At 31.2% G+C, this 11014-nt stretch overlaps 3 protein-coding genes across 9 annotated transcripts in view; 1 reads left to right on the top strand and 2 right to left on the bottom strand.

Moving 5' to 3' along the window:
* Positions 1-923: 923 nt before the first annotated feature.
* LOC106682139 (uncharacterized) lies at positions 924-7711 on the bottom strand. 5 transcript variants are annotated; one of them, XM_067049951.1, is made up of 3 exons: positions 7692-7711; positions 3650-3825; positions 924-1617 (listed from the first exon to the last, which is right to left on the bottom strand). In XM_067049951.1, exons 2-3 carry the CDS (start codon positions 3752-3754, stop codon positions 1243-1245), a joined length of 480 nt encoding a protein of 159 aa, XP_066906052.1. In that variant the 5' UTR covers positions 3755-3825; positions 7692-7711; the 3' UTR covers positions 924-1242. The 5 variants fall into 5 exon arrangements, with proteins under 5 accessions (XP_066906052.1, XP_066906051.1, XP_014278324.1 ...); XM_067049950.1 differs by lacking the exon at positions 7692-7711 and adding an exon at positions 4718-4737; XM_014422838.2 differs by lacking the exon at positions 7692-7711 and adding an exon at positions 6628-6746 and having other exon boundaries at positions 925-1617.
* Positions 5406-9073, top strand: VhaM9.7-a (Vacuolar H[+] ATPase M9.7 subunit a). Its single transcript, XM_014422840.3, has 4 exons — positions 5406-5576; positions 5658-5705; positions 5840-5927; positions 8895-9073. The coding sequence occupies exons 1-4, from the start codon at positions 5479-5481 to the stop codon at positions 8916-8918; spliced, it is 258 nt and encodes an 85-aa protein (XP_014278326.1). The 5' UTR covers positions 5406-5478; the 3' UTR covers positions 8919-9073.
* A 141-nt stretch (positions 9074-9214) lies between these two features.
* Positions 9215-11014, bottom strand: part of LOC106682141 (replication factor C subunit 4) — an 8813-nt gene continuing 7013 nt past the window's right edge. For all 3 annotated transcript variants that reach the window (XM_014422842.3, XM_014422841.2, XM_014422843.3), the window contains exon 3: positions 9215-10284. In XM_014422842.3, coding sequence (XP_014278328.1) covers positions 9385-10284 — 900 coding nt within the window. In that variant the 3' untranslated portion in view covers positions 9215-9384. The remainder of the gene's footprint in view (positions 10285-11014) is intronic.

Raw genomic sequence — 11014 nt, forward strand, 5'->3', positions numbered from 1 at the left:
TTTTTTCACTACTGTTTTTATGTTAGTTCACTGAAAAATAGATTATTGTGGGACACGAAGTATCATATGTTCATTTGCTAACTAGCGCATGCGCACAACCTGTGGTTTTATTACCAAAAAAAAAAAAAGGTTGAACGAGGTTCATCAAACTTTCAAGAACTGGCAATGGAGAGTTAAAGAAGTAATTTCGATTGTTGGGGGAAATCAAAGGATTCTTGAAATTTTAAGCTCTGTAGAAGTAATATTTTAAATTACTTAAAATAAAATATTTACTAAACTAATCTGTGCAAAGAAACGCCTCATAGTTATTCGCCAATTTCACTACTGAATAGACCCACACAAGGCATCTACCTTCAGTACAGAACTTGCATCCCCCAGTGTTTACACACAAGCATCATAACATAAACCTGTCAGCCATTTATGAAGCTGTAAAGGAAGAGTTATTGAATGCAAGTAACTAGTTATGAATATATTCTGACTGCTAATATTGTTTGATTTACTTTTAGTAATCGACAATGGTGAGGCATAGTCTTGGGCAAAAGACACAATTTTATAGTTATTTAACAGTTATAAATAATAAAAATTAATTAGTTAAGAAATAAATAAAAATACCAATAGATATATGATTGAAAAACGAAAGAAAAAAATACAAACAAAGCAACTAATACTTACAGAATTAATAAAACAAATATCTGACTAACATACTGAAGAAATGAATGTGAGAAAGAAGAAATAAAATAAAATAGTAATGATAGTAATAAAAAATACAAAATTCATAAAAGAATGTCTTCAAAACCTCGGCTTCAATTTCAAGAGGAAGTTGGATTTTCCACTGAAGTCATTCCACCTTTAAATGTTGTCAAATGGAAATGAAATTTTGTAAAACAGTTTTTAATGAATTCATCTATACATTCCAGTTGTAGTTCTGGAATTAATTAACTATTTCTTACAAACCAAGGAGCGTCTATTGCGATTCTCAGGATCTTGTTTCGGAATGATTGCTATTACTTTTATTTGTTGTGTTTTGCTTATTGTAAATCAGTTTCGACTGCTTATTCTTTACTGTAAAAGGTTTAGAAGAACAGTAAAAACAAAAATGACATATAAATAGTAGCTTGCAAATCTTCCAACATACTCTCCTCGATGGGTAATACTAGCCGAAAAACATGGTAGATGGTTTGGAATGTCAGAACAAAGTTTTATTTAACGTTCATCCTCTGCTCAGTCTTTAGTAAGTCGAAGTCAGTCCTTTGTAGGAGGTTGAGGTGAGCCGTCTACTAGATCCCATGTTTGAAGGATCACTTGTTGTATTTTCCTTTTAACTTGTCGCGTAACACCGTCGTTGCTGGCATCACGGATACTCCTTAATTCATCAGCGACAAATTTAGCGAACGTTTCTATGGCATCATTGTGTTCTACGCTATAGTTAATTTTTTTTACTTCACGATTTTTGTCTATTTTACTCGTCTCCACCGTTGTCTCCTTTGCTTGAGAGTGTAAGGATTCGTTTATCAGCAATTTCCTTTTTTTGAACTCGATATGCTGTTTCGCTCCAATGGTCCTACTAGATGGGGTCGCTTCTCTTTCTGAACGGTTGAAATCCTCACTTGATGCATCCTAAGAAAAAATAATTGAATTAATCCAATTACTAATTCTACGATTTTTAACAATTCATTAAAATCAAAACTACATACTAATGCAATCTTTAAAGGTTATTTATTCATTATTAATATTTAAGTACGAAGAAAAAGAGGAGAACAAGTAAGAATCGCCAAGGACTTGAAGGAAACTAGAATGATTTGAACACAAATAGATAGGCAAGCACATTTGTATTTCTAGTCCTAAACGCAGTGTATTACATTTGTAGCAGTCAGCGAGCACGAAGTGCCGCTGTAACCCGCCAGGGGCCAGCACTACAAGCGTCTAAGAAGCTGTATAATTGTATATAAGTTTATCATTATAAAAATACGATCTCTTGTATAAATGTATATATGTTAATATGTAATATGTAAGAATGATAATTATAAAATAAAAAGAGATTGAGCAAAAAGATTCTACGGAACTATCTCAAGTAGAGTTAAAAGAGTAAATCCTCAGTGATAACCGATCACATGAGCCCTTCAATTGCCACCGGGATTAATCCGAAAATCAAGTGGGATTTCAAATATTTTGTATTATATAGAGCCATCCTTTAGAATGGAGCGCAGCTCCAGTAAAAGGGCAAAAATCAACAAATTGTATGTATATACTGTATTGTATATATGCTTATGTTTTGTAATTATTTTATGAATAAAGGGGATGTGAAACAAAAAAAACGAAAATCAAGCCTTTCCCGGGTGAAGTCATAGCACTGGTGGCTTACACTCTATTTGAGATAAAGAAGTTCATTGTTAATCTATTCTCATAAGAGTTGGTTTTTATTATGCTCACCTTAGACAATGGCCTATATCCTCTCCATTCTCCAGCTATTTTAGTCCGTCCGCTTCATCTCGGCAAGTAAGATTGTAACCTAATTCCTAACGGTTACACTGGTCCGTCTGCATCATCTCGGCTACCAGTGTAATTTCCCGTCTCTAGTCCGTCAGCTTCATCACGGCACCTAGCCTAATCAGCTTACTTGTCCGTCCGCTTCATCTCGGCAACTAGTAAGCTGGCTCCTATCATAAAAGTTCTAGTCCGTCCGCTTCATCTCGGCAACTAGAACTGTTACTCCGCCTTAGACTCTCTCACCTAGACCTCCTCTACCTAGTTAGTGTCCAGGGCTCATCCCCTGGCACGGCCTTCCTTTCTTACCTACTTATGAATAAGCCTTGTCGTGGGCCTTCTGAGATATCAGAAGAGATACCAGGCTGGAGAAATCGCCTAAGACCAGACAACCTCGACACATTCCTTCGGCTATAATAATTATTGTAGCACAGTTCTGTTTGCGCTTTTGATCCCAATTACAAAGACATATGTATGCTGCAACAAACGCAAAAAGTAAATTCAAAGTGACTCACCCAATATGGGACAACCTTAAGGTAAAGTGATTAAAAATACTAAAATTTATGTATCTTTTGTCCTGATAACTGCTGATCTTTTTCATCTATAGCATAGAATCATAGCCCTTCACCATCCCTATATTCCTTGAAAGATAAACGCAAGAGAAGAAAAAGTTTGCAATTACAGATTTTCTCGTTGAAGGAAAGGATTAAAAGCAGTTTTGGAATTTTATCCACCAAGTTCAATATTTTTCTAATATCGATTATGTATCTCCCGATAAAGTGAAAACTATTAACTAAGTAGTTTGTAGATTGCATGATACATTGGTTGAAAAAAAGGTTGTACTTTAACATAAGTATTCGTAACTGACAATTATGAAGTTGATAAAACATCTTAATTCATCAAATAAAAAAAAAAAAAGTCATTAAATGTAACCTGTCAGCTAGAAAGTCCATCCTTATGGAAACCGTAGTGGCAATAAAGGACGACATTAAAAGATTTACAATGGACCCGGCAGTCTCTTGGCAACACGTTACCTAAAAATGTTGAGTGACTAAGTTTTGGGAGTTTTTATTTATCTCATACGAACTATTCAGTCTGTAATAGTTTATAACACTCTAACAATGTGAAAAACTCTATTTTAAACAAGTTTACACTGAAAACATACCAATTCTACATTATTTTGCGCAGTATGCTCCCGGGAGACAAGTTCGTTTAAATTCGAAGGAGAATCGTCAGGTGCTGTAAAACTTTCGTCCATAAAGTGTAGCATGTTGTACCAGTAGACAGTAGGCTTATATATATATCATCACCAACAGCTCCACTTTTAATCGTGTTCGAAATCTGTAATAATAATAATAGTTAAATACATTATCAAAAGAGCACTTCATTAAATATTCAACTTCAACAAAAAGTTGTGCCATTACTAGTGTTTCCTAATTTTATTTTTCCTCAATTATTGTAGTAATTTTATATTATATATTGCATGATAAGATGTCCAAAAGCAACTTGCAGTTACAAAATAATAATTGAATTTCTCTTAAACAACTTCGTTCATTTCTAAGCATATTTAGAAACTCATAAATATAGGGGGAAAAATCCTTAGGTATAGAATTCCTGCATTTTTGTCTAAACTTTGTTAAATATAATTTAAAATACATCGATATTAATTATTCTAAATTTAATTCTATATTTCCAAACTTACAATCATTTATTCATGTTGGGACTCATAGAAATATTTGCAATGAGAATCGAAAATTTCCAGTTTTATGTTGTCGACACCATGTTTAAGATATGGCTCAATTTATACATTTTTCAGGAAACAAAAAAAATAACTTCACGCTTTATTTTTTAACTTACCCATTGTAATTTTTTTATCTCTGAAAATTTACAGTTCTCTAAACCCTAAATTTATGTTCGTAGTATTTTATTCTTTAAAAATGCTTCTGATCAATAACACTAACCAATAGGAAGATGTGAATATTACAATCGTAGCATAAAAGTGATGGCGTCAATAAATCAAGATATAAGATTTGTTGGCTTACGTTTTCACATTTAAATGTAGGAATTATTTGTAAGCAATCGTGTTGCTGTTCTTTATGTAATCTTAAAATAAAATGTTTAGAAAGGAAAAATTGTTTTCAGAGAAAAAACAAAAAGGAAACTCAAAGCTTTCAAATTGATCAAAAGAAGCCCTCCCATTACAAAAAAAACATTGGGTGCCAGTCTTTACCACCTTTAATTTTTCCGCGAGAAAATGAGTCCTCAATCCATTTATTTTCTTCTTTACATCTTCAATATTATACTAGTGTCCATTTTCTTAAAGAACAGTCGCAATTGTTTTATATGTTTCAGTACGTTTATTTCGATTTTTATAATATATATGTCGAACATCGTATAAGAAATTATACCGTTCGTATTCCAATATTAAGAGTTTTGTCGCCGCAACAGACCACCTATTTTCAGACATGGTTAGTAACAAATCACCATATGAAAATCTTTTATAAAATATATGACGAAGAGCCCAACTATGATAAAGGAACTTTAAAATAGAAATATTTTTTGTAATCAAAGTTTAGGATCAAAGATTAAACTGTCATATTTCTTGTCCAACTTGTTTTATAAAAGATCTTTGTCAAACAACTTTTATGATGTAGTACTGTTCTACCAACAGAAAAATAACCTACCCTAGTAGACAAGTATAACTGTAACCTACCAAGTATATTGATGCCCCCCCCAATACCAGAAGTTGGTCTATGCCATTCTATTACAATTCACTTTATGTAAATTGTGAAATATTAAGTTACATGGTCGAAAAAAGATCTTGAAAATGAGACGCAATTTTGAAGCCAAATATATAAACTAAATAGTTTAAATCCTACCAACTGTAATAATATAATAATTTTTCTAAAATCTACAAGGCACCAGTAGCTAAGATCAGCTGTATTTTAGGGTGCCCATCCCACTTTTCATAGTTTTCTGCTAACATTAAATACAATGGGTTTTTCTGTTTTACCATGTTTGATTATTACAGTATTCTGGGGATTAATTGGCATAGTCCTTCCCATCTTTCTCCCTAAGGGCAATAATAGAGGGTAAATATTGTTTTCACCGTACTAAATTGTTTTGGTAAGATTGTGTCTTGATTATTCACTCTTGGTATTTTTCTTTTTTAGTCTAATTCAGTTATCGTTAATCTTAACGGCTGCAACTGCGTGGCTTTTGTGAGTATTTTTAATTTGTTGATTTGATACTACAATGTACAGGTTATGCTTATGATGTTTCTTATTTAAATCTAGTTTGTAAGTAGTAGTTAGGCTACAAATTACTAAAGTGTTTTCTAAACTACTATTTATAGTTGGCTTTGTGCTTATATGGCCCAAATGAACCCACTCATTGGGCCTAAACTGAAGAGTTCAACCATCTGGATGATGGCTCAAGAATGGGTAAGTAATATCCATTAATTTGTCCTCTCACAAACTATATAATAAATTATTAAGCCCATAATATTATATATGTATTTATAGAATCATGGTGTAACTTAAGGAATTTGTATTGCCTCAATTATATGTTATGACATTTGTTTATAAACTCCATTGACATAGATTCCTTTGGGAGTTTCTTTATCTCTTGAATGAGTGAAAATTAAAGACTGAACTTCCTAAAGTTACTTACGGTTTTAATGTTTTCTGTAAATAATAGTTATCAATTCTACTAGTCTTGTAATTTTAGAATTTTTTTGTGGTGTTCATGTAAATTCCACTAACAAAGATACCTTTGGTGGTTTTTATCTCTTGAATGAGCAAAAATTAAAGAATAAACTTCTTAAAGTTTAAAAATAGTGTTAATTTGCTGTAAATCACAGTTATCAATTCTGCTTAGAGGTTTCAAGAAGCCCTCTATGTTGTCATTTCCATCTAAGACCATAGTATAAGCAAGGATTACTTGTTTTTATTTAATACTACAAATAATAACTGATAAGATTTGGATGTTGAATGATTGTAATTGAGACTATAGCTCAGGGTTCAGCTCTCTAAAAAGGCAAAATATAATATATATTAGCAACTGTAATCCAAATCGGTTTGTGCCTAAAGGAACCATATGTGATAGTTTTACCTACAAAAAAATGAATTATCTCAGTTTTACCTACAAAGAAATGAATTGTCTCACCAGGGAACATTCCTTGTTTTATATCTTCTTTTTTTTTATCCAATTTTTTTTTTTTAACAAAACATATTTCTATTAACAATTGGAAAATATGTTTTTTAACCTACTGATATCAAATAATCTTTTAATTGCAAAATTCTATATTATTATGAAGACATTTTAAATTAATTGATTCCACTATTAATTCATAGAGTAAATCATAATATTTTTAAAAACTATGAAGATTATAACAGAAATTTACAATACTATGAAAGTTGTATGTCTATGGGTTGTATCTTTTTCTTGGTTGAAATGGTTTAATCATTTTCAATTTTAAGTTCATGAGAAAAGTCACCCTACCCTTTTTTTATTTATTTTACGGTTTGGTGATTTTATAAACATGACTTGTTCTATGGAATGCCTTGGTGTTGTTATTTAGTCACCATATCTGTTAATGGTTGAAGCCAAGCGATGCAAGCCTAGGTTATTCAAATTGGGTAAAGTGCCAAAATAATCACTAGAAATATAAATGTACTTACTTAAATAGCAGGCATATGTGAATTTCAATTTCAATGAAACTTTTTTTTTATACAAACTAGAGAATATTCTAAACGTGTCTCCAGGTTTCTTGCCAATATTTATTAGGAATCGGGAAAAGGAAACACTTTCTGTAATTTTAGCAATTGTTTTCAGCCTTAGTTCTTTTTGGATTAAAAGTGTATTATATACCAATCAATTTTTTGTTGTTTTTTTCGTGTTAATATATAAACAAGTTGGCTGATCATATTAAATGTAACAAACAATTACCAAAAGATGCTGCAAGTAGAGTAACTTATGAACTGACTTAAGAAAAATCATGCAAAATTCGTTTCTGGTATCCTTTAAAATCATCAAATATGAAATTTCATTGAAATTTAAAAGAAAATCTTGCTGATGTCCTGTGTTCATCTAAACATTTATAACTCCTTCCAATTTTATCCAAATTGAATGTTACTATAATTGTTGGAATGTTAAATTTCCGCTCTTCCAACCCATGTCTATTACCTTTTAAATCATATGCATACCTTGATACAGGAGGAAAAAGTAGTTTTGTATCCCCGTGTTCTGAATAAGTGCCATTATTTAAGTAATTATTCTATTAGTCTGATTGGTTTTTAGTCAACAATGTTCCTACTATGTTAAAACAGATGCCATGGTCTGTTCTAATATTTTTGTAAAAAGTTTTATGAAAAACTTTTTAAACTGACAATTATAGGTTGTTCGATGTACGGCATGTCACTATCTCACAAGAGACTATAACAAAAAAAAGGCCATTTTTTTTCTTTTCTTCTTTTCTTTTTTACTTTTCGAACGGACAATTTCAGCGAGTAGGTTGGTCGATGAACGCCATGTCACAATCTCACAAGAGGAGATCGTAACGCTAAAAAAAAGGCCATCCTGACCCGCCCCGCTAAACCCCCGGAGAGCGAGGGCCCTATATCACTTCCCTGCCGTACCCGCCCCACTAAGACCCCTGTGGAGCAATGACCCTATATCACTTTTGAAATATTAGCTTAAAACGGGAAGAGGAGACTTTAAGATAGTTTAATCGAGCAATATTTAAAAAGCGCCTGAAATTGAAAAACGACATGAAAAAAAAGTCTATGAAATAAATAATGTTCAAAAGGCATTTCCCACATCTGTTGTATTTTATTCAACCCCTGCTAAACTGTGACCACTGTATTCAATATTCTTAATATCTTTAGTTGACATTGAAATTTTAATCATTTTTGAGGGAAGGTATTAGTCAAGCATTATTTTTTTAGAATAACTATCAAAATTATAATTTTATAACTTACACAGGACCATTAATTTCTTAAATTTTTTGTAAAATGATTTAATTTTCTTTCACCATGTTTAAATTAACTTACTACTTTAGCGGTAGCTTGTCATCAATCAACACATTGACTGCCACTATGAGATAACTTGTTGCATCTGTTCTTGTCTAGGACATTAATGAATAGTTATTTCATTTTTATTTTTAGCTTCACTATATGTACCTTATATGTTCCCATTACATCAAAGCTGCTCAATACGGCAATAACTTCTAGTTGGTGTCTTAGGCAAGAACACAAACTAAGAGTTATCTCTTGGTCGCCAGTCAATGTTTTCAAGAATTAATATTTCCGTGAAACAGTTGTAATAAATAATAACTAAAAAAACTAAATATAAACCTAATATTTATATTTAATATCAAAAATAATTCTTTTTTAATGTTTATTTTACAGGGTAATCCAATTACTGATCTATAGCTGCTGTCTGTGGACACCTGAATCATTCCATTATTCTTTCATTTTTAAATTTTATCTTTTTTTTTCTTTAGTTACTTGTATCTATGTACATATATACCATATATCCCTTATATGTTTATTCAATAAAATGTAAAATAAACTGTTTAAAAAAATTATTAGGACAGCTTGTAATAATACTGTTGAATTAGTTGTACATATTTTTAAAAAAAAAATTTCATTGGTAATAACATGAAAACAATAAATTATATCTAATTAAATTTAAAAAAAAAATGTTAGAAAATAGTAAATAAGATGTGTGAAAATGTACCAATAATTTATTTTTAAGTTATTTCAATTGTGAAAAAAGTATTAAACACTTTAAATGTAATCAAACTGTTTGCTTTTAACCATATCATTTGTTTAATAAATGTAAAACTCAAAATCAAGGTAATAACAGTAACATAACAATTAAACTTAAATAAGTAAATTATGATTCTCCTTGAAGAATATTTCCCATAGAACAACACAAATGCAACAATTGTGTATACTCCGATGCGCCTCTTTGAAGCCTGGAGCTACATTCAGCAATATCCTCACTAATTTTCGCTTTTTGAGTATCGGTAAGGCTGTTTGAAGATGTAATATATTTGTGAATTTGTGTTACTATTTGAGACAGGGGGTAAGCCTCATAAATTATCTTAGTAACTCTAATTTGAATTTTTTCATATACATTTTCTTTACACGACTCAATTAAATCAAATACTAATCCTTCAGGAACAAGATTGCTTATTTCTACAATGTCATCTTCAGTTATTTTATCTCCACCTTTCAATCTTGCACATGATTGAAGAACTGTTATTGCTTGTCTTAGATCACCCTCACTTATATCAACTATCTTTGAGATAGCATTCGTATCACAGCTCACACCTTCTTCTTTACAGATCATTTCCAATCTGCTTTTTATAACATATGTGCCTAAGGGTTTGAATCGAAATTTCATGCAACGAGAAGTTAGGGGTTCAATTATGGAACTGACATAATTGCAGATAAGACAAAATCGAGTTGTTTTAGTTTCTTTTTCCATTGTTCTTCTTAACGCAGCTTGAGCTGCACCAGTCATTGAATCAGCCTCATCCAATATTACAATTTTATATGGAGGACAAGGAGAGCCATCAGGACGAACTGAGCTGGCAGTTAACTGAGCAAAGTTTTTAACTTTATCTCTAATAACTTGAATACCTCTATCATCAGAAGCATTGAGCTCTAAAATACGATCTCTGAATACATTCCCAAAGAGTTCTCTAGCCGCAGCTAAAATAGTACTTGTTTTACCAGTTCCAGGTGGTCCATAAAAAAGAAAGTGTGGTAAATCAGCTCCTGCTAGGACCTGCAATTGATTGAATATAAAATTAATTGTATGAATATTATTATAAAAAAACATCAAAAATGGTGTGAAACCATATTAAGTTCAAAAATGATTAGATTTAGATATATTTTATCTGTATGTACAACAATTAATTGTTAATTTTTTTTCATTCAATAATATATTACCTGCAAGTGCATACTAATTTTTAAAAAATCCTCAACTGACCAGATTTTAATTATTTCAACATTTCTGTTTCAATCTGAAAAGCAGGAATTTAACAGTTATGTTGTTTAACACTTCTGCAGATGATTCTGAGGCTATGGCTAAACTAAAAGTGGTCCAACCCACATAATTTAGGCATGGAAAAGGAAAAGACTGCGTGTACAAAAAAAAACAAGTTTTGAGAAAAATGGAAAAAAACAGTTTTTTTTTTTGTTTTTTTTATAATTCTTTGAGGTTTATTACTTCCATCATTTTCAATAAATAATTTATTTACTCATTAACATTGTACAACGTTTCGGGAACACTGTCCCATATTCATGCACTACAAAAACCTATAACAATATTAAAAACTATATAACACCAATCTTCTACTTTATATATTTTATGTTATACAATAAAAGTCACCTCATGATTTAATATGGGAAATCATGTCCTCCATTTTTTCATCTTCACTTCTCTGTGGCACAGCTATCAATCTACCTTTCATACTATCTCTTTGGACCTTATCTCATGTCCAGTGTGCTGTTTT

This window comes from Halyomorpha halys, unplaced genomic scaffold, assembly GCF_000696795.3.
Source record: "Halyomorpha halys isolate HHAL.00 unplaced genomic scaffold, Hhal_1.1 Scaffold390.1, whole genome shotgun sequence".
Lineage (NCBI taxonomy): Eukaryota > Metazoa > Arthropoda > Insecta > Hemiptera > Pentatomidae > Halyomorpha > Halyomorpha halys.